The following is a 26,145-nucleotide window of genomic DNA, read 5'->3' on the forward strand; positions in this document are numbered from 1 at the left end:
GAGGAAATTATTATGACAAGACTCATGTAATTGTAAATCAACCCCTGGAGGGAGAAGAAACACAGAAATGGGACATTGAAATATTGTGAGAGAATCTGCGGCATCTCTAGGAAGAGCAAAGAACGAACCTCCTGTCCCTGGGAAAGGAAGCTACTTGTCTTCACGCTCCTGCATCACTGAGCACAGTGAAGTTTGCTCCTAGCTTCCAAGACCATTGCTCTTAACCATGGCAACACTCAAGTATTCTTGCTAGTTGTTTAGCGTTCCTATGAAAAGCACATTTTGATTTCTGCGAAAGGTTCTAGTCCTGCTTGCTCTCCAGTTTTCTGGTGAGCAACTTGCCTCAAGTGTGTGCTTTCTCTCCTCTCCACCAGACACAAGTCCTACTCGTGAAAGTCACTGTAGGACCTTGGTGACTGTCAGCCTGTATTAGCTGTTAATATCCTAGGAGATGGGTGTGGGAGTGTGAAGCACAGGGAAACAAATTCCTTTAGGCCAAGTCATCCTTTTGCAAGAAGAGAATTTTTTTTTTAGCAATGCCTGAAAACATTTAATATACCTTCCTATTAAGCTGCTGTATTAGATAAGCCTTAAAGGGTCTTTTCTACTGAGGCTTTTATAACTGAAGCACCGTAAGTATTCATACTTATAACTGACCCCAGGAAAGGACCTTGGCTTTGTTTAGGAAAGAGGCTCGAGTATTGGCGTATTTTCTGTGGCCAAACGAAAAAAGCACAAATAACTCGTGACCATCCTTACTCTCTCCCGGGTGACAAGACTCTATAATTGGTGGTCACCTGTCCTGGTGCTGAGACCTCACCCTAGATTTTGCCTGATCTGCCCTCAAGGAGTTTAGTCAAATTTTTCTTTGCCTGAAGGGAAATTTCAAATGTTTAAGTTAAAACCAAGTAGTAGTTGAGCCTTTTTGACTCTATACCATTTTACTTAATGAAATGGCTGAAAACTGTTATTTCCATTTTTAAGCAAAATCAGGTAGGATATCAGGTAATCATTACCACCTTTAAAAATTATACAATTCTTAAGTATTTTTCCCTCCTGAGTTGGTTTTGAACTTGAGACAACTGTTCCCTTCGTCACAAACTTTTACCAGAAAGCAGAACACTGTCTGCTCTATTTTTATATAGAAGGATTAAATACTCCAGCGATATTTTTGAATATCAACCTATACGCACTTTAGAATGTAAAATAACAGTCAATTGTTTAAACACAAAGACCCAATATTTTGAGCATTTTTTATAGAGACTTGGTCTTTCCATGTAAATACTGATTTTCTTCCCTTCAATCTCAGGCTCTTTGTCATCTCTGAAGCAGCAGCTGTAAAACGCGTGTATGCCCATAGATGGGAGCGCCTCTCATTAGTGTGGCAGTATTTAATGAAACTTACGTTATCGGGGTAACTTTATTTTAACGGGGGGAGGGGGTTGTGTATACACGGAGGTATGTATATTTTCATTGTAAAAAAACAATTTAAATTTTTTTGTGTTAATTGTTTAAAAGATTTTTGTAGAGCCAACAAGGCTCTTTAAAGAAGTTGTTTCTTCCAAAGAACAAAGACAAAGCCAGGTAGCGACCTTTAAATGTCAATGATAACATTTATTGGAGTTGTGCATTTTCTACCACACTGGATTAAATGAGTTTGTCCAAAGTACAGTTTGGTTACTTTCTGAGACCCCCTTCTTCCATGACAGGTAAGGAAGGCTGTTGTAGGGTCCTTCCCAATCGACAGAAGCAGCACATACATCATTGCTCTTCTCTCCACGTGTGTCTCTGAGACGGTGCACCCTTGATTCTGGAAAGGCCCTAGACTACCTGGATTAGGCATTCTGTCCAGAGGGATAACACCAGGTTTTCCTTTTCCTCATCTGTAGTCAGTTTCAGGTCCTTGACAGAAATAGCTGAGTGACCCCAAATTTGCTTCAGTGCATCCATATGTGATAAAGGAAAGCGAAGTCCATGGGACTGGAAAAGGATAAACTAGTCAGATAAAAAATCTTAAAATGGTATTTTCATAACTTGTATAGTTCAGTATTTCTGATAGCCTTACAACTAGGTAACGTATAGAATTTGCCAATTCCCATATAAAAACTTAGACTTCACGAAAGGTCTACTTTATATCCTAAGAAATTAGCCGTTTGAAATGCTTCATATTTATGATATTACACATTTCCTACAAGGCTACAAGGTCCCAGCTCGTATCTTTTTAAAGCTGGTGTATGTGTACGTATATCACAGAACTGTCTGACTTAATCATCCCCTGTGCAAGGGCTCTGTCAATTGTGTGAAATGTTAAGCCCACGCTGCAGTCATAAGAAAGCACATCACCCATAAATCAAAGGTAACACATTCTTCCCAGCCATCACCAAATCACAAAGATATTTTAGGTTGGAACAAACCTCTGTTTCGTCATTTCCCATCATGTGTGTCTCTCTCCTATTCTTTAAGGAATGATAGATGTAAACCATCTTTTCCTGAGTTTCATCCTTAAAAAAAAGATAAGAATTAAGCTGTCAACACAATATTGAGGTCAATACAAGAAGGTTCTCCAATAACAAAATTTAACACCAAGAATCTTTTTGGCACAAAGTTAGGATATGTAATACACAAACTATATTCCTCAGATTACTATTTGTATATAGCAAATAGGCACGTTTTTTTTTTTTTTTAAGATAAAACAGTGTAGCTCATATGGCATCATCAGAAACGTGGCTTAATGAAAAAGCAACCACTTACCTATCAACTTATCAAACATTCAAGTTTCATTTAATCCAGCCAGCACCGTTTTTTTTATATCCATATATGACATTCCCAGTTATAAGCTGACAATTTATGAACACCATGGAGTGAATATTACTTCTTGAGAAATACCAGCAGTGGGATCTATAAAAACTTCCAATTACAGTAGCCTCTCAAATAGTCTACTTCCCTGTCTGTCCATCCTACACAGTGACCAGAACCTCAGTCCTTGTCACCTCTTAGATAAGGGTTACTAGGGTTTTTTTTTGTGTTTTTTGTTTGAGGAATACAAGAGAGTGCATACTTTTGAGGTTTTCTACGTATATTATAAACCAGTCCTCCCCAGGTCTGGCCCCAATGGCTGTGACAGTCTGGTTATGGACACATCTAGCTGCCCCCCGACTCACAGCCCCTCTAATCATTCATGGAGCACCTCCCAAGACAGCTGACTAGGAGGAAGAAGGTGAAACCATAGGGCATGGAATAGTTCCCAAGGTCCTTAGAATTGTAAAGGGAGCTTTGGTAATAAATATAGAAGCTCTAACCCAGACCAAGTGAAGCCTGGGAATTTATAATTTCTAAAAGTTTTCCAGTTGAGTCTAGGATCGGTAAGCCAGTTTTAGGAACCATGGGGCCAGGTGGCAAGGTTATATAAATTTTCTTCTCCATCTAGAAGAACATCAACAAAACCATACATAATGACCGACTGGGCAAAGTACAGGATGGGAGAGTGCATGAGGGAGGTGTGTGAGCAAGAGCAGTATGGCCCAAACCAGGAGGCAGAGACCAGGCGTCCATCACCACATGAGGGAAATTAAGGAGGGATCTGTGGGGAGGGCAAGCCTCAGATGCCCAATAGGCAGGCATCTTTGGCATAGTGAGATCTGGACACCCTTTGAGGTAAAGTCAGGGCACTAAGGAGAACAGATGGATGCCCAAAGGGTTTGGAAAGGTAGGGGCCATCTGTTAGTTTGATAACCTGAGGCCTGTGATGGAAATGTCCTGAGAGGAGAGGAAACCTCCTCCCCTCTGGATACTCACAGATTGATCCTGATCCGGCCCCACTGTGAAGATGGTGTGGTCTTTAAACTGCAGTCTCACTGTGCTGTCCAACCTTGGTAACCGTCCACCTAGAAGACCCAGAGAGCGAGCCAGCCTTCACTAGAGGAACCCCAGGCTCAGACTTGTGTGCAGTGAATCCAAATGTGGGGTGCCCTCCAACTCAAGTACTGACTTACCCCATATTTATAATGATACTGAAGTACAGTTTACATCCTTACGGAGCTCATTCTTAACAGCGTAGACGTGTAACATAACAGATGCTGGTAGGTACATCTGATAGATCTAAACCATGCCCCAACAGACAGCGCCACCGTGCGTCCTGCACACAACACTGCCTTCCCAGGTTCCAGCCTCCATCTGCCGCTTGCTCTACGTGTGGAGCCCAGTACGGACTACCTGAGTTCAAACCGCACCATCTCACCAACGACTAGTGTAATCCTAGCAACTTACTCCATCCATGTAGGTCAAGGGTAGTGTCATGAAAACCACCTAATAAAGCTCACAGGAAAGAAAAAAAAAGTCTTTTCCAAGTTGGATTTAACTTCGTAAAAAAGTAGCCACTAAAAACAGACTGGCCTTACAGGGTCATCTGGTTGAAGAAAGAGTCTTGAGGGAACGTGGCGTTACGGACTCTAATGGCTAAGACAAGAGTTCAGGTAAGATATCCTGTGCCATAAGCGGATACTCTGAAAACTGTTCCACTAAAGACTGAAATACATGCTGGTAAAAATTTGCTATTTTGAATAGGTGCAAAAACAAGTTCCAAACTTCCCCCAAAGATGATACTAAAATTATAAGCAGAATCAATGTTAAAGGCAACCTTATAGATTGTCTTATTTCAGTGGGTCTCAACCATGAGAAAGAAGGCATTTATAAACGTTAGTAAAAATAGTCCTCTCAACCCTACAGAGGAGGAGAAAGGCAGCCGGAGAGCTGGCCTGGCACCCACGGCCGTGTCTCGGTGTTCTCCTGTTGAACACAGACGATTCCACAGAACACCAACATTCAACCAGGCCACTCTGTGAGAGGGCAAGGCGAAAACAAGACCACTCCAACAGCGTGTCAGAACTCAGGCAAAAGCCAGAACACTATCCAAACCTCAAAAATGACCAAACGTCCCTATCCTGCTGATTTGAGAGTCTGCCCCTGCCTTACTAATTGCAACCTCAGCCTCATTTCACTCTTGCCTACAGGAGACCCAATCACACCCCTTATTTTCTGACAGCGTCCAACCCAGAACAAAGCCCTGCTTTCTTAACCCTCCTGAAAAATCACGTAACTCAAGCCCGAATCCTTCCAACGCTCTTTTACTGAGATGCCCCACAACTCTCAGCAGTGTGTGGTCTTCCCTGTTGCAACAAGTCCTAAATTCATTTGTCCCACTGCAGGAGTGTTGTACTGATGGTCTGCTATCACCATCTATCCAAGTGTTAGGTCATTTACAGCCTAAACCAGTCACAGAATAGTCACTTGGGACTCGGAGCAGGTTAGTGGCAACCCTGGGCATTCTTACGTTTCACCTGCTGATGGCAACATTTTAACCCATCCCTGAGTTAATCTTGTTGAATTATTTCAGTGTTCAAGTTCTTAGAACTTCCTGAAGATGGAGAATACCAGAGTGTCCATAAATATACATACTTCTCACCCACAATCACAAGGTTCTTTCTCCCGCATCAAGCTGGGACACAAGTTCTTTGCAAAAGACTTGCGAGACGCAGGATCCCTAAAGCTACAGCATGTCTCATCCAAACATAACATGCTAAAGATAGATCTAGGTCCACCTTAATTCTAAAATGCTTCTTTCTTTCCATCTGCACAAAGAGGAGCCCATCCAGGAAAGCTTCAAAATATCCCACCTGGCGTTGAAAGCTCGGCTTGGTCTCCCATATAGTAAGGCGGGAGTCTGTTCATAACAAAATCCTTCTTCATGTCAGCTGAAAGCAGCTCTTTGGTGCCCTCCAGCCGGTCGGCAAGGGTCCTCAGAAAGCCACTTAACTTTCTTGTCGCAACAGCCGTGGCGTCCACCTGCTGGAAACCCCGAAGTGAGTCCTGGCCCGAACTCCAGCAGGACTTCCCGCGCAGGTCCTGGTGTCCAGAGCAGTACGCAGAGCATAACCAGCCAGCATCTCCAGCGGGTCTCTCCTGCGTAAGCCTGTGGCCGAATCTGCGGCTCTCTGGGCCACGTGCCTCAGTGATTCAGCCACTTCCTCAGCCAGCGTTCCCACCCTGCCTTCGCTGTGCGGGAAGAGGGGCTGCCTGCGCAACAGCCTCAGCTCTTCAGGGCCCATGGATCGTGCAGCACCACGTTCCCCTGCAAAGCATGCAGCGCTGCACGCAGCCCAGGAGCTGGGCTTGACTCTGGCATGAAGAAGGATCCTGGGGTGCCTAGGAGGCAGGCCACAGCTTCCGCTGGTCTGGGCTGCCACTGTCCCCGCCCCACCCCCGGACCCCCAAGCCTTTACTCCTTACCAGGAGCAGCTGCCGGGGTATGCCAGCCCGGAACTCCAGATCTTCCTTTGCAGTGTCAAATACAAGCCCCGAAATAGTGTCCAAAAGGAAATCTCCCCACGAACTGGAACATGCACCAAGAAAGAAAATCGTGAACACCCACAGAATCTACATAAACCACTGATTACTTAGTAAATCCCGAAGCTACAAACTACATTCCAACTCCCCAGGCACTGTGCGTTCCATTAATGTGACATTACTCAGCACAAAAAAAACTTGAAGGCCTTCATCAATCACACTGCTTCTCCCCTCCCCTTTCCCAAACACTCACGTGGAAAGGTAAAAGGTAGGAAGCTAGGCTTTACTCACGACTTCTCTTAAAAGATACCACACAATCCTATACAGGTGTAAAGTGGGAAGTTCAAGGGCCCAATTTATTTTTTAATGTTTTCAATTGTAACACAAGTGTCTATGAGAGGAGCTCTGTAGGAAATTTTAACAATCATAGAACCTAAAAAATAGTTTATGTTCAAAAATTCAAAAAGAAATACATTTAGGGTAACAGTAAAATCCCTGGACTGTGTAATTATCTGAACTGTAACACATTTTCCTTTTTCCCTTATAAAAGAGGGGCACTCTTCCTCAGTGAAATATCCAACATCAACAATTTCAGAACAATCGATTTGCAACTTGTTAAAACTCTAGCAGTGCTTAGAAGGGTGGAATCCAGTGGCCAAAAATAACGTCTAGGGATGCGCATCAGTGTTCAATTACCTGTACTTTGGGGCATTTACAATTGGCTCGCCCTAAATGTGTGCCACTGTAAGAAACGCTCTGTGGGGTTGCTCTCTTTCAATATTTCTAGCTGTTTAAAATTTTCCCTCAGTGTCACCAGCAGATTTCGAATTGCTGGCTATGTGCAAAAATGGGAATTCACAGTATGACTTTTGCTCACTCAGTAAGCAAAATTAACACTTTTATGCTTCCCTTCTGAAAAAGCGTCCGAAGACAAAAGTCACATCAGCGACACTTTCCCTAAGACGTCTACCATTTGGTGTCCTCACACTTTGCAACTTAATGTTACACCCAACCTCACATCTGATTGAATGAACCTTCTCCTGGAGCTCTTTTACCAGCACAAAAACAAGCTCTTCTTTTGCAGGGTCATGGGTGAAATCGTGCGGCAGTAGCTCACGGAGAGATGGCATTGCAGTTAAACCGACCTCTGTGTTCTGGTTAGAGTCAGAATGGATCTTGGACCAAAATTTGAGATTAATATCTCTTGAGGGGTTCACTTTGGTAAAACAGCCAAATCAACCTGCTGCTGTCCCACACCCAGATCCCAGACGTTCCCAACAATGTCCCCTTGGGAGGTGTTAGGAAAAGGCCCCAAATCCTCACCGTGCCAGTGCCTTCAGGGGTACCAGGCCCACAGCACGGGGACATCTCTGGGGAGCAATGGTTCCTGAGTTCCAATATGTCCCCTTCTAGCTCCAGCACCACAGATAAGGGCACAGGTCAGAGTCTGACCTGAGACTCCGCAATCACGGCGCCCGTCCACCTCTCCAGCTGACCAGAGAAGGCACGGGTAGGACCCAAGGGCAGCCCACCAGATCTTCACTCTTGGGATTGGGAAAGAGTTTAGCAGAAGTAGAAGCTATTAGGTCTAGTGAGATAAAGGGAGGTCAGACAAGTAACTGATGACGACTTATGGATGAGTCAATGTTATGAGTAAACAGAAGGTGAGGAAGGAAAATAAGTGCATGAAAAACCAATTACTAGAAAACCAGTTAGGGGCATTAAGTGAATGCAAAAGACAGAGAATCTCAGAAAGGGGAAATAGCTGAGTCACATTAACGGCAGGATACCAGAAGCTACATGGACACCCACAGGGCCAAACTGGCTGCCAAGGCCCAGAGCTGCTCGGCACCCACTGGGAACTTCTGGTTCCAGCCTCCCTGTGGCTATGCAAGGAATCTGCCTAGCCACCATGAGAAAAGCATTTTTCATAAAGGAAGAATACAAGCTCTGGTCTGCTTGTGGGCAAGGACTACCCTAACTGTAGGCAAGGCTCCACCTAGTTCCTCTAAAACTGAGTTTCAGTTTTAAGGTCAGCCTCTTAAACACAGGGGCTCATTTCACCCAGAAACGCCAGAGGAGGAAGCAGAAGTCATGCTTACCAACTTGTTTTGCAAGTTATGGCTTTGAATGTAGGAGGGGCCCTGCTGTCCACTGGGGCTGGAATGCCTCTCCTACTCTGACCATCTGACCCACTCTACTTACTCACCCTTTAAGACTCACTCAGCCTGGGTGTCAAGTCATTTCTGAAGCCTTCCCTGACGCCCCAGGTTGGCTCAGTGCATTCCTCTGCGCTCCTCAGGAGTCTCCTCTACAAACCCACGATGGAAGTTATCCGACTGCTATCTCCTGATCCGTCTCCCCTCCTACCACCACCTCCAGGGTGCAAGTTCAGTCCCAGGCCCACATTCCCAGCCACTGCACAGGCTCTGGTGCCTGCAAGCTGCCAGGCATTGACAGCTGGCAGTGTGAACGTGCCCGGGGCTAGCAAGGTCGTCGTTGTTAAGGATCCACAGGGAGGCCGCTGCCGCCCAGGGCCTGGGAGGCGCCACGCACCGAAATGGAACACAGTTTTAATCAGAATGGTTTTCAGCACATGTGCTTTTAGGTCTCACTGTTTCAGACTTCCTTTCCTACTCAATTTCGTGAACTTGTATGAACAGTGGAAACCTTACAAGAGATCCGGATGTTTCAATGGACACAGTTTCTGTGCGGGGTGACGAAAATGTGTTGGAAACAGTGGTGACGGTTGCACAATAGTGTGAACATAATTAATGTCACCAAATTGTACAGTAAAAATGGTTAAGGTGGCATATTCTATGTTATAAATATTTTACTGCAATAAAAAAATGTTAAAAAGAGAGAGACTGCAAGTCCAGCCGGGCATAGGTGTGGTTCTTTCTTCCCAAACTATGGAGCCCTCACCGGGCAACTCCCATTTTCTATACAGTCTGGCTCATGACGTTCGCAGGAGGAACCCCAGATGGGCCAACAGCATGGACAGGACTCTAAAGGAATCGGAAGTTAGCAAGGGCGCCTAAACGAAACCCCTGAGGTTGCATAAGCAGGACAGCAGGCCAACTCCCTCATTCCCTTCTGCAAGCGGTTGCCATGGGACACAGCTTGAGCTTCACTGGGATGCAAGGCTGGGAGGAGAGTGTTTACTTGTTCTGGTAGGTGCTGATGGTCACGTGAGTAGAGTGGGCCAGCCCTGGAGGAGTGTCCGCTTGATGAATGGTCCCTCTGGGAAAGTACAGGAAATCACCCGGCTAAAGAAAGGAAAAAAAATGGGAGAAGGGAGTTAATAAGGAGGATGTCTTCTCAGTCCTCTATGTCTTAAAGAGACAAAAATAGGCTCTGAGTTTCAGTTTTCCATTCTAGAAACGTTCTACTTCATGATTCCTGAGGTGGTCTGTATGCTGGGCTCCTGGGGTCCCACTAGTCTAGCTTCACCATGCCTGTGAGCCTGTCACTGTGAACCCCAATCCTGGAGAGGGTTTTAGTACCTGAAGTCATTTTCTTTCTTCACAAGCTGAGAGCAGGTGCCCCTGAAACTGTCCCGCCCCGATCTAGGTGACACCCTGGGGAGCCTGCACCCTCCCTCTCCACCCTTCAAATGGGGCAGTGGTGAACAGTAGGAGCTTTAGAGTCAAACAGACGTTGCCACTTACTGGCTAGTGACCCCAGGAAATTACTGAACCCCCCCGAAACCTCAGTTCTTTCACTGCTAAAACGGAGGCAAATGGCCCAAAATTCAGACTTACTTTCACGATTAAAGGAGATGCCATCTCCAGAGCTCTTGGAGCCGTGACAGGCACGTGGTTGTACTATAATTACTCTTCTACCTGCCCCTCCTCACCCCCCTTCCACCAGCAGGTTGGTGAGCTCTTCCAGGCAGGGTCAAGGTCCATCATGTACTCCCCAGGGCCTAAACTACCAAGGCATCAGGTGTACAACAGAGGCTCAATGAATGTTTGGATGAACAGATAAAAAACCATTTAACCCTTCACTTGAACCTAAAAACTAGATGTAACTGGAGATCAGTCATTCTCTTGCGCAGGTAAACCTCCTCTACCCTGTTCCAGGTCTTGCCCAAGCCAGGGGACGGAAGTATCCTTCGTAAATCATTCCTGAAGCTACATCCTCCCTAATCCCAACCAGATGAAAAACCCAAAAAACTGCAACCACGAGAAGCAGTCTGGATCACTGTTTAAGAGGGTGGGCCCTCGAGGGGCAGCTCAAGAAATAGATTAAACAAACCAAAAAAACCCAACCTTTTCTCAATGTTGAGATTTTCCTTAAAGCAAGAAACAATATACAATTAAATATATTCATAAGAACGATTCTGGTGGCTCATTCACCCTGAATGACACCAAACTGACAGGGAAATTACTACCTCAAGCAAATGCTTTATTCACAATTATAGCTATCACTTGCTGAGTGTCTCTGAGCCACCCCTCTGAATGAGACCTTCATTCATTCATTCATACCACAAACATTTAATTAACCAATCTCCATCCTCCTCCCGCGCCAGGCACCATGCTAGGTCGGCACTGGGGATAGAGCATTGAACAAAACAAGGTCTGCCCTTTTGTAGTTCATTTGAGACAAAGAGCAAACATTTGAGAAGAAAGAAAAGACAACGGATACCATAAAAACATTCTATTGGAGCAAGGCAGATAAAATAAAGCAGTAAATAAATAAGGTCAAGTGGTGGTAAATGCAGTGAAAGCAAAAGAAGCAGAAGGAGAGGAATGATGCACATGGGGATGTGGCGGGCAGGGTGTGCCTGGGGTAAGAGGTGCCATTTTTATCCAGGATGGGCACTGAAACCTCACTCCGCTACAATGACATTTCAGTTAAGACTCTAGGAAATGAGCAAGCCAGCCACGGGACTACCTGGGCAGAAAGGATTCCAGGCAGAGGGAAGAGCAGTACAGAGGTCCTGAGGTTGAAAATGTGCTTGGCACCTTTGAAAAGCATTGGTCAATGTGGCAGGAGAGTAGTGAGGGTGGAAATGATGGGAGATGAAGTGAGAAGGCAGCAGAGGGGCCAGATTCCAGGGCCTTCTGGGCTGTTTTAAGGACTTTGGCTTTTATTTTGGATTTAAAAGAAGACCACTGGAGGTCTGGGCAAAGGGTTCAATGGATCGCAAAAGGATCATTATGATCATTATGTCAGAAAAGTCTGCGATAGGGATACCAAATAGGAGGCTTTTGTATAGATCCATATCCAAGGGTTTTGTCCTGAACAAACAGGAAAATGGTGAGGCATTTACAGGGAAGGAGGCTGGGGACAGGGTGGGTAATGGGACTTTGCTTTGCAGAATATTAAACTGGCAGTACCTTTTATCCTTTTAGTGGAGACATTAAATAGACAGCTGGATATAAGTCTAGAGTTTAGAGATGTGGGCTAGAGACTGAACACAGCACTGAAAGTAGGTCAGTCTAGAGGAAATTTAAAACCATGGGAGTGGGTGTGGATTGAGGAAAGAGGTCCAGGAAATAATCCCTGATCCCTAACTTTCAGAGACACAAAGACTGAGGACAAAACAGCAAAGGAGGATGAGGAAGAACAGCCAGTAGGTGGGAAAGAGAAGAGAGGGAGGCGTCCTGGAAGCCCAGAGCAGAAGGTAGGAGTGACCCACTGTGTCCAACAAGGCTGAAAGGGGGCTGCTGAGATGCGGACTTGAAGGTAAGCATTGTACTTGACAACATGGATTGCCCGGTAACCTGGGGGAGAATGGTTCTGGAGGAATGGTGGGGAGGAAATCCTGTGGGGAGGAGTGCCCAAGAGCAGGAGAGAAGACCAGTGACTGGGTCCCTGAAGTCGTCTACGTCCTAACCCCAGGCACCTATAAGTATTTAGGGCACACGGACAAGGCCAATTAAGGCGCTGACAGGGAAATTATTCCGGATTATCCAGGCAGGGACAATGTAATTACAAGGATCCTTAAAAGTGGAAGAGGGTACAGCAAGAGAGAACCATAGAGATGGCAGCGGGAGAAAGACTAGGCTCTACGTTGCTGGCCTGGCAGATGGAGGGGCTGTGAGCCAAGGAATGCAGGAGGCCTCTGGAAGCTGGAAAAAGCATGGAAATGGATTTTCCCCTAGAGCCCCTGGAAGGAACTCAGTCTTGCCAACACCTGATTTCAGCCAAGTGAAACCAAATCCCTTTTGGACTGCTGAACTGCAGAACTATAAGTTAATAAATCTGTGTTGTTTTAAGCCACTGAATTTGTGGGAATTTGATAAGCAGCAATAAATATATTGACATAGAGCCATCTCTTCCAAGGAGTTTCATTGCAAAGGAGGCAACAAAAACATATTTTTCAATTCTTACAAACTACAAGGTAAATATTATGGTCTCCTTTGCAGTAAAGGAGAAACTGAGACTGAGATAAATAACTTGCCCAAGAATGCGCAGCTCTTAAGGGACAGCAGCTCAATTCAAACCCAGGTGTGTCAGATCCCCAAACCAGAGTGGTGTTCCCACTGCAGGAGGGGTCTTCATCCCAAGACCTCGGGTTTGGTGACCCTCACTGTGGCCTTTATGCCCACCCCCCCCAGAGTGACTCAGCTTTTCTGTTTCATACACTGGGCATTTACACAAGATTTCATTTGAAGAGCTTCACCAATTTAAAACCCACAAGTATACAGATGTGCAACTTGGAAGAAAACCCACGGTACACAATGCTGGTCTTTCTCCTCCCAGGAGACTCAGGGCTGCTCTTAATGAACTGAGATAGGATGGGTGTGATTAATGGGTATCATCCCATCTCCTCCCAGTCTCCCGGCACCACCTCGCAGAACCCACACCACCTACACCTGAAGACCACTAGGAAGATCAACGTTCCTGGGCACGGCAAGTAGCCGGTTGTCAGGCTAGGTAACTCAGCCCTGGCCTCAGAGACCGTGGATAGCTTAGTCTTTGGCCTAAAAATAATCAACCAAGAGACTATTAAACATGCTTCACCAAGAGTAAGGGTTGGTGAACTCTTTCCGTGAAGGGCTCCACAGTAAATAATTGTGGCTCGCGGGCCACATGGTCTCTGTGGCAACCAGCCAACTCTGCGGGTGTGATGTGAATGCAGCCCCAGACAGCAAAAAAGGAATGGATGTGGCTGTGTTCCACTAAACCTGACTTACCAAAACAGGTAGCAGGGCATATTTTTGGCCCATGGGTCATAGTTTGCTGACCGTTGACCAAGAACTTAAAAAAAAAAAAATGAAGGGTACATTGATTGTATATATTTAAATCCCCTGTAATATAAACACACATCGTAAAAAGGGAGATTGTTTCTCCCAGTCACAGGCAAGCAGGCAAAGTTTTTAAAATCAGGAAAGGGCCATAAAGTATTGAGTAATTATAACTAATTATTAAGTTCAAGACACAAGAAACACAAAAATAATAACTATGTGCAAGTACATCAGGTTGGTAGAATTTTTAGAATGATCTGAGCTGCTATTTCTTAATTCAACATATAAAGGTGAACCACGGACCTCTTCTTACCCCTCTACGATTTTTTTCTCAGCAATCTCACCTGCTAGGGATTGGCTGTGGTCGCATCCAGGCTAACTGCTCAAAGACAGACTCTCTATAGCAAGGGGCCAGCCAACCAGTCACCATGCTCAAGCCAGCTGGCTTCCTGGAGGAAGAGCCCTTAATTACTATATACAAAAGACGATTACTATTCTTTTGGTGACTATACACAGGGGTAAGGGAGTGCAGAGAAAGTCTATTGTACAGTCAGGAGGAAAGTGGGTCATGCTAGAATTTTCCCAACAAAAAAACTAAGGGGTCCCTGACTGTGCTCTGCCTAGGCAAGCTACAGCCCGGTCCTGACGGCTGGCTTAGATTTGGTGAAGCTGCCCAAGGCCAAACTTTCCACTTCTGGTCTAGAGAAGTCAGTGGTCAACGGAATCACAATCCATTTCTGTTGAACTTGGATTACATTTGGAGACAGCTTGTTTGGAAGATGAACTTAACGTCCCCTCAGCTCGGTTCGACAGTACAAACACCAAGTCTCCCTTAGAAGCTGCACGTGCTAGTGAGTGACAGCCAGCCCGAGCGCATGCTCTTGCATTTTCACCCACGGGGACCCCCGCACACACACTAAACCCCAGACCGGACCCCGCGTCAGGAGCCGCGGCCACGACGGAAGTGCCGTACCTTCAGCGTGAACTCGAGCGCCGGCGTCCCGACCCTGTCCTCGGACTCCACGCTGCACCCCCGGGCCAGGGGCACAGTGGGGCGGTACAGACGCCAGTGTTTCTCTCCTTCCAGCTGCAGGATGAAGACCTACGGAAGCCACGGGGCCCAGGAGTGTCAGCGAGCTTCCTGACAACTGGCCCAGGGCTGCCAGAGGGTTAGCCCGGCAAAACCTCAGGTGGATTACCAATTTCAGATAAAAAATAAAAATGAGAGATTAGTGAGGCATTTCACCCTATACTTGAAAGTTGCCACTGCTGGTTTTCACTTTTAAAAACAGGTAATCATGAACCCTGATACTGGAAGGATATTCATTCTCTTCACGGTAATAAAGCCTCACTGGGTTCTTTATATCCCCACATCTCCTGCCTTTAAATCTGCTATCAGACAGCTGCGAGCCCATAATCTCTGATGGAAAAGCCAAGTTTCAGATATTCCTCAGGGTCTAAAATCCTGAGTATTATCCTTGGCAGACAGGAAAACTTCAAGTTCTTCATTCTTCATTCAGCCAAAGATATTTTAAAGCTCTGTTTAAAATATTATAATAGCAAAAACAAAATTTTGGGAAATGTACTGGTATGAAATTGCTTTCAAAGGGGCTTTTTACTAATAACTCTGTGTTCATAATCTTGCATTAGCATAAAAAGAAAATGACAGACTACCCACACCAGAGAATTAACTTGTTTGGCAGCCACGTGAGAGTGAATCAACACTTGTCAAGGTGCCAGTGCCTAAGTGAGACCATGACCTTCATTCAAGCTGCCCCAAGATTTTCACAAATGGAAAAAATTATCTATTTTTGGCAGCTCCAAAAAAAGGACAAAATGAAAGCAGATGTAAGGATTACTTGTGACCTCACTTTACTAAATCTCATACATTGTGAAATTAGAGAAAAAGCAAATCACGCTTTTCTGTAGACAAATTCAATAAATACCTGTTTCATAGGAATGTGTAGCTCTTTATATTAGTAAAGTTAGAAACCATCTCTCCCCTTTGAGAATGAGCAGGAAACCAGTTTGGCAGGATTCACCTGTCCCAACATCTAGGTGAGGTCAAGATCTCCGGGACCACACGGCAAGAAGCGCAGGGAGCTGAAGTGAACCCTAACACCTAACGCAGACTCGCAGTGACTCCTTACCCGAGCAGAACAGTGTTCTTCCTCTTACCTCCACATCGTCATAATGGGGTGGGAGGCCCTGGGATCCTGCAGGGGTTATGTATACATTCGAGCCAACCAAGGAGCCAAAGTAGCATTCTAGCTTCTCCTGGATCCTCCAAAGCTCATCCTTAAAAAGAAAGGAAGGAAGGAAGGTGGGAGAAGAGGTGAAAAATGTCAGAAACAAGAGGAAGAACACGCTCTTATTCACTTAGCCAGTCTTTACTGCACAGCTCTTATGTTCCAGATACCTGAGAATTCAGCAGTTAAAGAGCCAACACCTCTGCCCTCAAGAATCTTCCATCCTAGTGCAGAAGAGTAGAGAAAACCGAGAAACTGGCAAGGCAGGCAATCAGGAGTCACGCAGGATTTTAAGCAGGGCCATGACACGATCTAATGTACATTTTTTACAGCTCACTCTGGTTACTGTGTGGAGAGTGGCCTGGAGAAAAGCAAGAGACATCAGTTGGGAAGCTACTAAGGCAGCAGCGCAGGCGGGAGATGAGCAGGGTGGTGGGGGAGAAGGGGAGGCAGAGATGCACCCTGGAAGCAGCACGGGCTGTGAGAGACCAAGTACAATGGGGTGCTGGAAGGGGAAGGGGATTAAAAGCCTCCTGGCTTTGGCTGGGCAATTAGTTAGTGCCTAGTTCACCCTACTAAAGTGGGAAAGACTTGTTAAAGAACAAGGTTTTTTTTTTTTTTGCAGGGATGGGGGTGGGGGTGTGTGTGCAGGGAGAGTTCTACAGTAGTTCATGAGAGAGAAAGAGAGAGAGAGAATATGAATGCTGATTTTCCCAAGCGGATAAGGAGAGGGGAGGGAGCAATTAGGCCAGGCGGATATTAGCACTTCTTGTCCGCCAGGCCCTGTGTCTAAGTGCTTTACATATACTGGTTCTATAACCCTCCCAACACCCCTGTCTCATAAGGGGAGCAATACCATAATGTCCGGTTTCCAAGCTGAGGAAACCGAAGCATGAGAATACACGGCTAATACATGACGGAGCCAGCACTGAAATCCAGGCAGCCCGGCCTGTGCCCTTTAGCCCGGGCCCTGTACTGCCTCTTCAGGAATCATCTTAAAAAAAACACAAATCACCTATGAGGACACTAACGGATATTAAAGACATTCAGTCTCAAGTATATGAATGTACAGTGCCTGGCACACACAAGACATTCAAATGTATTTTTAAAAATTTGGTGAGTCAACCAATAACCACAGCTTGAGAGTCAATCCTACCATTTGACTGAAAAAGGATCTACAGTATTAAAAGTATCGAGTGGGAAAGAATTAGGTCAGTATGAAAAAAGCTTTGGGAGACATCTTTAGGAAGATGACTGGGCTACTCTATTTATAGATCAAGGGTTCTACTTAACAGAGGAAGAATAATTTAATGGCTTCTGAATAGCTCCAAAGAATTAAGAGAGCTCCCAAAGCACCTAATTTATACCAGGGAAGGGCCAGCAGGACCTGGCTCTGTAATTACATCTATACTGTAACTGGAACCATTAGAAAACCAGGGCTTCTCCTTGTGATGGCCTGAGAGGCATCTCAAGACCATATGGGTGACTTTATGGTTCCCAGCTCAAGCATCTGGGTCGATCAATTGCATAATTTTTCCATTTCTCCTGGACATTTAGCTTCTGAATCTACCAAGTATAGCCTGGTAGAAAGAGATAGGAAGTCAAACCACCTCAATCCAAGTTGTAGTTACAAACTAAATGACTTTAGCGTCTTTATTTGTAAAATGAGGACTCCCCCACTAAGACTGATAAAACAACTTATCTGCAAACTTACTTAAATTGCAAGGCAGTATACAAGTGTTACTGCTTCACCAACACTGACTTAGGCACAAACAAGGCTCTTAAAACCTGTCTTCTTTAAGTCAGGATTCCCAACTATGTCTGGAGATGCCAATGAGGACCCCAGAGCAGTGAAAAGGGAAGGTGGAAGCCTCTTCCTAGGTGAGTACAACCTCCTCTCTCCACTGACCTACCCATAAGAATCAAAACTGAATGCAACTGCTTCTGGGACCAGAAGCCCATGGGTACACCTAAAGAAAGGCAAAAACAAACATGCCAAAGCCCTGCTACATTTCAATTAACATCTTTAAAAGTATGGCAGGAAAATGCCTCAGATTTAGAGTCAGAAGTCCTTACTTATAGCAGCTATGGAAAAGGTCCATAGCTCTGAACTCCAGTTTTTTTCACATGTAAAATAGAGACCACAATGAATGCCCTATTTTGAATGTCTGTTAGGAGGTTCCAAAGTGGGGTGCCTGGGTGGCTCAGTAGGTTAAGCATCTGACTTCAGCTCGGGGCATGATTTTGGGCTCCTGGGATCCGGCTCCTTGCTCAGCGGGGAGCCTGCTTCTCCCTCTTCCTCCGCCCCTCTCCCTGCTCATGCTCTCAAATAAATAAATAATAAAAAAAGAAGGTTCAAAAGTGAACACGTGTATTTGGTAAACTCACCCAGACCTTTGACATATGGATTATCCAAAGAAGGTGGGAAACAACTTAGGGTTCCCTGATTACCTCCTTATTCACTTCCCAACCAACTAGAATAAGAACTTGTGCACATTCTGAAACCCAATAAACAAGGCACTATCTACTCTGTCTCTCAACCTAGCCAGTGATGAACTGCCTCTCGACTTTTTCTATCCTGATATTAATATGCACATTCCTAAACACACATACAACACTAAACCTCCTCAGAATAAACTATTTAGAACCCAGCATCCACTGTAAGAGGGTGAACTCCTATAGGTCTCTCAAGTGGTGGAAAGAGAAAAAGCAGGGTGCATCCCAGTCTAGCCGGGGAGCTGAGTTTAGGCCAAGAAAGCTCATTCTTCCCACCTTTGTAAACCTGGCCAAAGAGCTGAGTCAACAGGGCAAAGGAAATACATTCTTGGCTACCTGGAATCAGAGAGGAGAAATGTGCAGGACTTAAGAGATGAACAGGGAAAAGCCCAGGATGATTCTAAAGTACAGAAATGACAGCTGCTAAGGACACCACACATATGCCAAATAATAACTTTCTACTGGTTTGTGACCAAATTACATATAATCAACTTCATTGACCTTTTATGTTCATAGTTATTAGGTGTCTAAAACTCACTTTTTAAAAAAGTGCTGCTTCGGGGCGCCTGGGTGGCTTAGTTGTTAAGCGTCTGCCTTTGGCTTTGGTCATGGTCCCAGGGTCCTGGGATCGAGCCCTGCATCGGGCTCCCTGCTCCGCGGGAAGCCGGCTTCTCCCTCTCCCACTCCCGCTGCTTGTGTTCCCTCTCTTGCTGTGTCTATGTCAAATAAATCAATAAAATCTTAAAAAAAAAAAAAAAAGTGCTGCTTCTAGCCAAGAAAAGAGTCAGGACTAGCTCAGAGAGAAGACCATGGTGTCCATATTCCTGAATTCAAATCATGACTTGGTCTGGCAAGTTATTTATAATTCTTTTTGGGTGTTTGAGCCAAAAGGTTGGCATTCCAGGAACATTTCAACTTCTTATGACTGCATGAGATGGACTATCTGGAATCAGGACTTGAACTGAAACATCTAAGAGTACTTAACTTTATCCAGAGCACAAATAGGTTCAAGATCCTTTAGACAAGAGAGGAAAAGGCATTCGCTAGATTTGGCCAATGGGCTCTACCAAAGCAACGGAGTTCAGCCACAGGAAACATTACTGATAACTGAGGACAAAGTCCCAGGAGCCACTACACAGCCAGAATCCTCACCATGGAACCTCATGGACCGCTCTCCTGCTCCTCCTCCCATGCTGCCATTTTGGTTCAGCCATGGGTCATGAAAGGGGATTTCTGAACTGAGAACAGACCCTCATTTGTTCTGGGCCACTTGTCATGTAAAGATCTCAAACCTCTACAAAAGCAGATTAGCTAAGACTGCATTTATGAAGCAGAAACTGAACAGAGAGGAGGCTAATTATTTCTTGAATGTTAAGCACTGATATAGAATAAATAAAAAGTGAGCTACTCTCCCAGACTTGCAAATCAAAGTTACCTTCCACCTATGACTGCCTCCCTGGGAGCAGTTCCAGGACCCACACCCTCAAAGCTACCTGGCGGCTGTTAATAAGGGTAAAGTCTCTTTCTTAAACATGCATCTGGTACTTGATCTGGTCACAGCTTTGAAGCCTCTACTTAGCTCGATGTAAGTAGTAAAGGGAAGCAACTTCAAGAAGAAAATGATCACCCTGACGCTATCATGCCTTAAATTATAATGACAGGACAAACCAACTAGAAAGGTCTACCATACACCAAAACATAAACCACCCCACAGAATATGCTCCTGGAGGTTTAATGTTAATTTATAAACTTGCAATATAGTTTCTGCAGTGTGATGATCATGTCCCCCAGAGTTGCTGGGCGATCCTAACAGTTTAGCCAAAAGATAACACAGGATCTCCTAATCTGGGATGCATTTAAAGAGCCAACAGGTGGTACCTCCTCTCAAACTGGCAGGACGTTCATCATCACAGGTTCATCCCTAGGCTGACCTGTGGCCAAATGTTAGCACTTTAACCCATAAAATGATTCTGTCATGGGGAGAACCTGTTACCTTAAATCTCTGAGGTTGGTGAAACTGAATTGTTGCCCTTTTCTGGTCAAAATCTTTCCTCAGCTGAAGGAAGTGCACCTTGCCATCTTTATTTAAAACCTTCTTTTTCCCGTTGACACAGCGGCAGACATTTATGTCTCTTCCATAGTACATACCCCGGCTGCAGAGACTCTTTAGATCTGACAGCCTGAACAGGGACTGGTAATATGTGGCCACTGCAGGGTCATCTCTCTGAAGGAGAAGGGGCTGCTTCTCCCAGAATTCCCTGAAAAAAGTCTCTGTCTTGATGGGCGAGATTAAACTTTCAAAGAGATCACCAGGGCTTTCAAAATTCAAAGCGGAGGGGGGTCCACCAGTTGCCTCCATCTTCAGCTGCTTACAGGGAACAGATCCCTCTTCCTTCCCCTTCCCCGTGGGCTTTGCTTTCTTCGGCATCCTTCTGTCCTCAAGACAGAGCAGTGAGGAAGCGGACCTACTGGAGAACAAAGCACACACGTGGTTAGGTTTACCAGGATTACCAGTGTTCTGTCAGCAGATCACGTACACACAGCTTGCGAGGCCAGTACCCCTTCAGGAGAACTTGGAAGTCAACGCCATCTCCTTCAGGATGTGACCGAGCCTCCAGCCAACACCACACCTTCCAAGATAGGATTCAGCCTCAACCACCACTCAGATTACATATCCATCTAAAGGAAAGCATGTTTTTCTTGCACATAAGCACTAAGTCGTGAAATTCGTTGTTTATTAGGCGGTATAATGATCCCAAATGAATGGTTCTGCGATCATGGCAGTTCCTGGTCACATTTTAGCCGGTGGCCATTGACACAGAAGTCGAAAATCCTGAATTTGGCGTCAGCACCAGGTCCCAAACCTAATTAGATGTACTCTTGAGTTACAAACACTTGCCTCAAGAACTACCAACAGGGGCCCACCACCAGTGCTCCGGGGCACAGCACTGCCCCCACGGGCTGTGCAGAAAGGCGGCCAACGTGCCCTGCGCACCTGGTGGCTGGAGCGAGAAGCTGCCTGCTCCCAAGCCTCTTCCTCACCACATGAACCTCCTCACTTTTGATTCGCAGCTTACTCCTGAAAATAGCTACTTTATCGGAAACCCCACCCCCATTAAAAAAAAAAACCAAACCAGTTAAGAGGCTGCAAAGTAAAAGCTAAAGATACTTATATCCCATCTTTAAAAAGCTTTAACTTTTAAACTAAAATAATATACAATAAAATACCAACATCAGCAACCTCAGACACAGCGCTCCCCCCAACCTTAACATGCACACCCATCCATCACCTGGGCATCTAGATCCGAGGCAGGGCTGAGATTCTGCATTTCTAACAAGCTCCCAAGTAACAATGCTGCTGTTGGTCCCCGGCCCACATCTGAGGAGCGACAACTCCCCAGCATCGCTTAGCCTCTCTCAGAACTGCCCCCAAAGCATACTACTGCCACACTTACAGTGCAGCTGTCCTTCACCTGGGGCTCAAGAATATTTCAAATTACATGAATTTCTAGAAACTGCAAGATTCTATTTCAAAGTGTATGTATATCTATAGATTTGGGGGGTAGGCACATTGCTCTCACTCGATTCTTAAAGGAGTCCCTGGCCCCCCAAAAAAGGCTAAGAACCATTATGCTTATAAAAGCCTATTTGTCCCAGAGTCCAGTAACTAACAGATGTTATGGTTTTCTGTTTTGTAGGGCTAGCAGGACTGTAAGAACCCGGTTTTCTGCTCTTTTGTTATTAACTAAGGGGTATTTCAGCTACACAGTGGATTAAGTAGAATTAGTGGTCTGGCCTGGCAAGAAAGTACCCTGGAATACGTGTTACACACTGCAACAACTAATTTATAAATGACTGCAACCCAAATGTAAGTTGAACAATTTAGGAAGTGGAAACATCGCTTCTAAACTTTGTACCCATGAACAGCTCAGATCAAGTGCTTTTGATAGGAAAACACAGGGCTGAGGTGGGAAACGAATACCAATCGACACCAAAAGCTTGCATTGGAGGAGTAAGGGCTTAAGCTTAGGAAACTAAACAAAACAAACTTCGGTGTTTTAGGATATGCCATCCATAAGTCACATTTTCTGAAAACGTTCCCTATTCCTCTTAAGTTTCCCAGACCAGTTTGATTTCTCAACTAGAGCATCAAGGCTTCAGTGAGACAAAGTACTGCCAATCCTTGGAACCCAGATGCGGTTAGAAACAAGGAGATCTGAAGAGATTCAGTCAAGAGCACAGCTAGTGAGGAGGCCTGTCCTTCAAAAGGCCCTGTGTACGGCTATTGTCTGAGAACCTAAATTTCAGGAGCACTCCCACCACCTGTAACGGATAAGAGAGACTCACTGTGCCTAAACTGTTTGCGCACTATGGTTTATAATGACCACCTGTTTTCCTTCTGGGAGTCTGGAATTTTGGTTGGGGCTTGGTGCCAGGCAGAGGATGCCTGCATGGTCAGCCCCCAATAAAAACCCTGAGTTCTGAAGTGTCTGATGAGCTTCCCTGGTTGGCAACATTTCACACGTATTGTCACAACTAGTTGCTGGGCCAATTAAGCACTAGTCTACTGCTATAATAAATCAGCTGTGAGTCCCAGCAAATCACTGAACCTAGGGATGGTCTTAAAGACCCCCAACACATTGCTCCCAATTTTTAAAAAGTGTTAAATTGGGTTTGTATCATTAAGGTACCCTATAATGAAAAAGTAATTTCATATTAAGCCATACATCTCTTATCTCTCACAACTGGTCAGTTTAAAATTTATTTAAGGGATGTGGACAGCAGGAAGATGCCAATGAAAGGCTTTTCTTTAAGCACAATTTATAAATACAGCATGAGCACATTCACCAGGAAGTGTGGTTAAACAAAGTGCACAAGATACGTAAGCCAAAATAAAATTACTTAAAGCATTTTTCCCATCTACAATCACTAATAACATAAACCCAGCACTGCATAACAAATGCTTTTGTGAGAATATAAATTTCACTACTTATACTGCCAAAAGTTACATCATTTCTTGTTTCTCTACATTCATATTGAAATTATTTGAGGCTCAGTTAATTGGAAACTGGCTTAGAGGTTACTGGGCAAATATACTATTTCTCTGATTTTCACACTAACACACTGTAAGACAACCATTCTTTTTAACAGCTTTTGGGGGTGGAGGGGAGAAGAGATGACATACCCTACCACATTAAACATGTAAAAATCTTAAGATGCATCACAATTTCAGAAAAAGTAAAAAAGCCTATCTTAGAATCTCAAAAATATAGTAAACAAGAAAAAAACCTTTATCTAGAAAAGTAAAGCCAATATAAGCCTGACCATTAACCTCACAGACCACCCAAACAGAAGTTGAGTAAATATTTTTATTCAGCTACAGAAAAAAAAAAAGTTTAAAAAAGCAATTGGGGGGTGCCTGGGTGGCTCAGTCCGTTAAGCAGCAGCCTTCAGCTCAGGTCATGATCCCAGGGTCCTGGGATCCAGTCCCACAGCGGGCTCCCTGCTCCGTGGGCAGTCTGCTCCTCCTTCTCCCTCTGCTCTGCCCCTGACTTGTGCTCTCCCCTCTCTTGCTCACTCTCTCTCTCAAATAAATAAAAATCTTAAAAAAAAAAAAAAGCAATTCATATCACTTAATGTACACAAACAGCAAATGTTATATACCTGAAACTGTTACGTATCAATTACATTTCAATTTTTAAAATAAAAACAAATGTTTCTAATCTGAGTTGATTATAAACATTAAAGTATAAAAAGATTAAATCAAAACTCAGTTCATATTGTACTAGCCATCCACAGAAAAACTAAACTTTAAAGTATGAACTCGACAATAAAATCAATACTGATAACCATTCCACAGCAAACAAATACAGACAGAGCCTTTATATTTTTAAGTGTCCTAACCTTCTTTCCTTAGTAATAGTTACTGACAAGAAGTCAACACAGCTTCTTGAGGGCAACGGCTATCTGCACATTCCCAGAGCCTAGCACAGAATATGGCACATGGTTCCCCAAGAAACGTTTGCTGAATTTTCCTTTTTCATGTTTTGTATATAATTTTAGAGAAAAATCCTCAAACCCTTACACAAAACAGATTGGGGGAAAAGAAAGTTTATTCAGTGGGGATTATTCTGATGGCAATTGTAGCCAGGGTAGTCAACTGCACCGTCATTTGAATGGCACATCAGCCCTCAGTGGTTACTACCACCCAGGGGTGGGAGGTGTGTCTTTATAATCTTCAGGGCAGTGTTTTTAAAGGGTAGTCACCAAGAACACTTGTTCACATACACATCTGGGCCCCATATCAAGCCTATTGGTAGCTGGGACCTAGAAAACCGCATTAACCTAGTAAATTCTCCACAGGAATTTTAGATCTATTCACATAGAGAATGATAGTCAAATTCAGCTCAATTAAACGCACATCCAGGATAGAAATATTACCTGTAAGGAAGTCGCCTACGCTGACCCAAAACATTTTTTTTTTGCCCAACAGAAATGTTTATCCAGAGGGAAAACTGGTTCTCCTGCTGACCTAAAGCTATGATTAGCAGTTATCTTCTTAGTTGTATTTTAAAGAGAAAATGGATTATACCACATTCATGTATTTTGGTGACCCACGACGTTACAAAGGATGAGGCCAGAAAGGTAAAACCATCCACCCACGAGGTTGTGGCAGAGGCTGGGAAAATCCGGCTCCTCCACTTAAACGCGAGCCCAGTGAAATCAATGGCCTGGCGCCGAATTTACAGCTAATTAGTGGACTAATCACATCCTGGGACTCCCAGGCCCCTGCTTCCTGAAAACACAGCGAACCACCTGGCCTTCCTAACCTGTTGGACGACCCACTGTCAGGCTGCCAGGCTAGTCACACTTGCTCAGTGCCCTGCAAGCGGGAGCTGGAATTTTCAAGTCAGGGCGGGGCAAGAGGGCCGCAGCGGCCCTGCCCGCAGCTTCCCCAACCGCAAAGCCTGTCTCCTAGGCCCGACCTGACGCCAGCAGCACAGCCCACGTGGAGGCCGCGCTCTCCGGCCGGGGCCAGGGCGAGCGTCACCCTCCCTACCGAGCCTCCAAACTTTCCGAGCGCTCGTCCCAGTCTCCAGGCCACCGGCAGCTCACGGGGGCCACTCTCGGTGCCCGGGTCACTCGTGACCCTACCCCTCCATCCGGGCAGCAACAGACCCGGCGTGTCCTCCCTGCCCCGGTCCCCGGAATCACGGAGCGCGTCAGCGCGCGTCCCCGGTCCCGAAAGCGCCAGCGCCCGCCAGCCCGGGCCCGCGAGGCTCCCCGGGGCTCGGCTCTCAGGTCTCCCCCTAGGCCCTACCCCCACCCGCGCTCTGGCGCCGGGAGGGCGCTCACGACCCCGCAAACGGCGGCGCGGGAAAGCGGGCAGACGTCGCTCCACTCACCGGGCTCGGCCTGTTGCGCGCGGCCGCGAGCGGGTGGGGCGACGACTGGGGCGGGGCGGGGCGGCGTGCGCACGCTGGCGGGGGCGGGGGGGGCCGCTCCGGCTTCTGCTCCCATCGCCGCCTCCCCGTCCCTCCGGGCCGCGTGGGTGGTGCGCGCTCCTGGCTTCCGGGTACCGGCCCGGGTTCGGTGTTCACGCCCGCTTGTTTTTCCCTTTAGTGTTAAAGGACATACATGGGGGTTTTTTTGGGGGGGGGTTGAGTTGGGAGCGGGATGAGCCTCTGGCTTTGGGGCAACAGTTCTAGTACAACCGGGTTCTTTTTATGAATGGGGAAACTGAGGCCCAGAGAGGAAAGGCGAGCTGCCCAAGTTTAGGGAGCTAAAGGTCCAGGTTCTCCCATCGCTTTCTTTTGAGCTCTCTATGCTACGCTGTGCTGTTTTGTATTGTAATTTAT

At 45.6% G+C, this 26,145-nt stretch overlaps 2 protein-coding genes across 5 annotated transcripts in view; one reads left to right on the plus strand and one right to left on the minus strand.

The window, feature by feature from the left end:
* Positions 1-1,666, plus strand: part of CRYBG3 (crystallin beta-gamma domain containing 3) — a 105,053-nt gene extending 103,387 nt beyond the window's left edge. Inside the window, exon 22 of the mRNA XM_025873208.2 lies at positions 1-1,666. Within this exon, the coding sequence (XP_025728993.1) occupies positions 1-89 (89 nt within the window). The 3' untranslated portion in view covers positions 90-1,666.
* Positions 1,590-25,747, minus strand: RIOX2 (ribosomal oxygenase 2). 4 transcript variants are annotated; one of them, XM_025873218.2, is made up of 10 exons: positions 25,693-25,747; positions 20,280-20,754; positions 15,720-15,839; positions 14,515-14,643; positions 9,508-9,611; positions 6,286-6,388; positions 5,673-5,844; positions 3,796-3,884; positions 2,415-2,501; positions 1,590-1,980 (listed from the first exon to the last, which is right to left on the minus strand). In XM_025873218.2, exons 2-10 carry the CDS (start codon positions 20,712-20,714, stop codon positions 1,822-1,824), a joined length of 1,398 nt encoding a protein of 465 aa, XP_025729003.1. In that variant the 5' UTR covers positions 20,715-20,754; positions 25,693-25,747; the 3' UTR covers positions 1,590-1,821. The 4 variants fall into 4 exon arrangements, with proteins under 4 accessions (XP_025729003.1, XP_073748494.1, XP_025729011.1 ...); XM_073892393.1 differs by having other exon boundaries at positions 20,280-20,751; positions 25,693-25,712; XM_025873226.2 differs by lacking the exon at positions 25,693-25,747 and adding an exon at positions 24,728-24,869.
* Between the last annotated feature and the right edge of the window lie 398 nt (positions 25,748-26,145).

This window comes from Callorhinus ursinus, unplaced genomic scaffold (assembly GCF_003265705.2).
Source record: "Callorhinus ursinus isolate GAN/ISIS: 27379988/994484 unplaced genomic scaffold, GSC_fseal_2.0 scaffold1, whole genome shotgun sequence".
Lineage (NCBI taxonomy): Eukaryota > Metazoa > Chordata > Mammalia > Carnivora > Otariidae > Callorhinus > Callorhinus ursinus.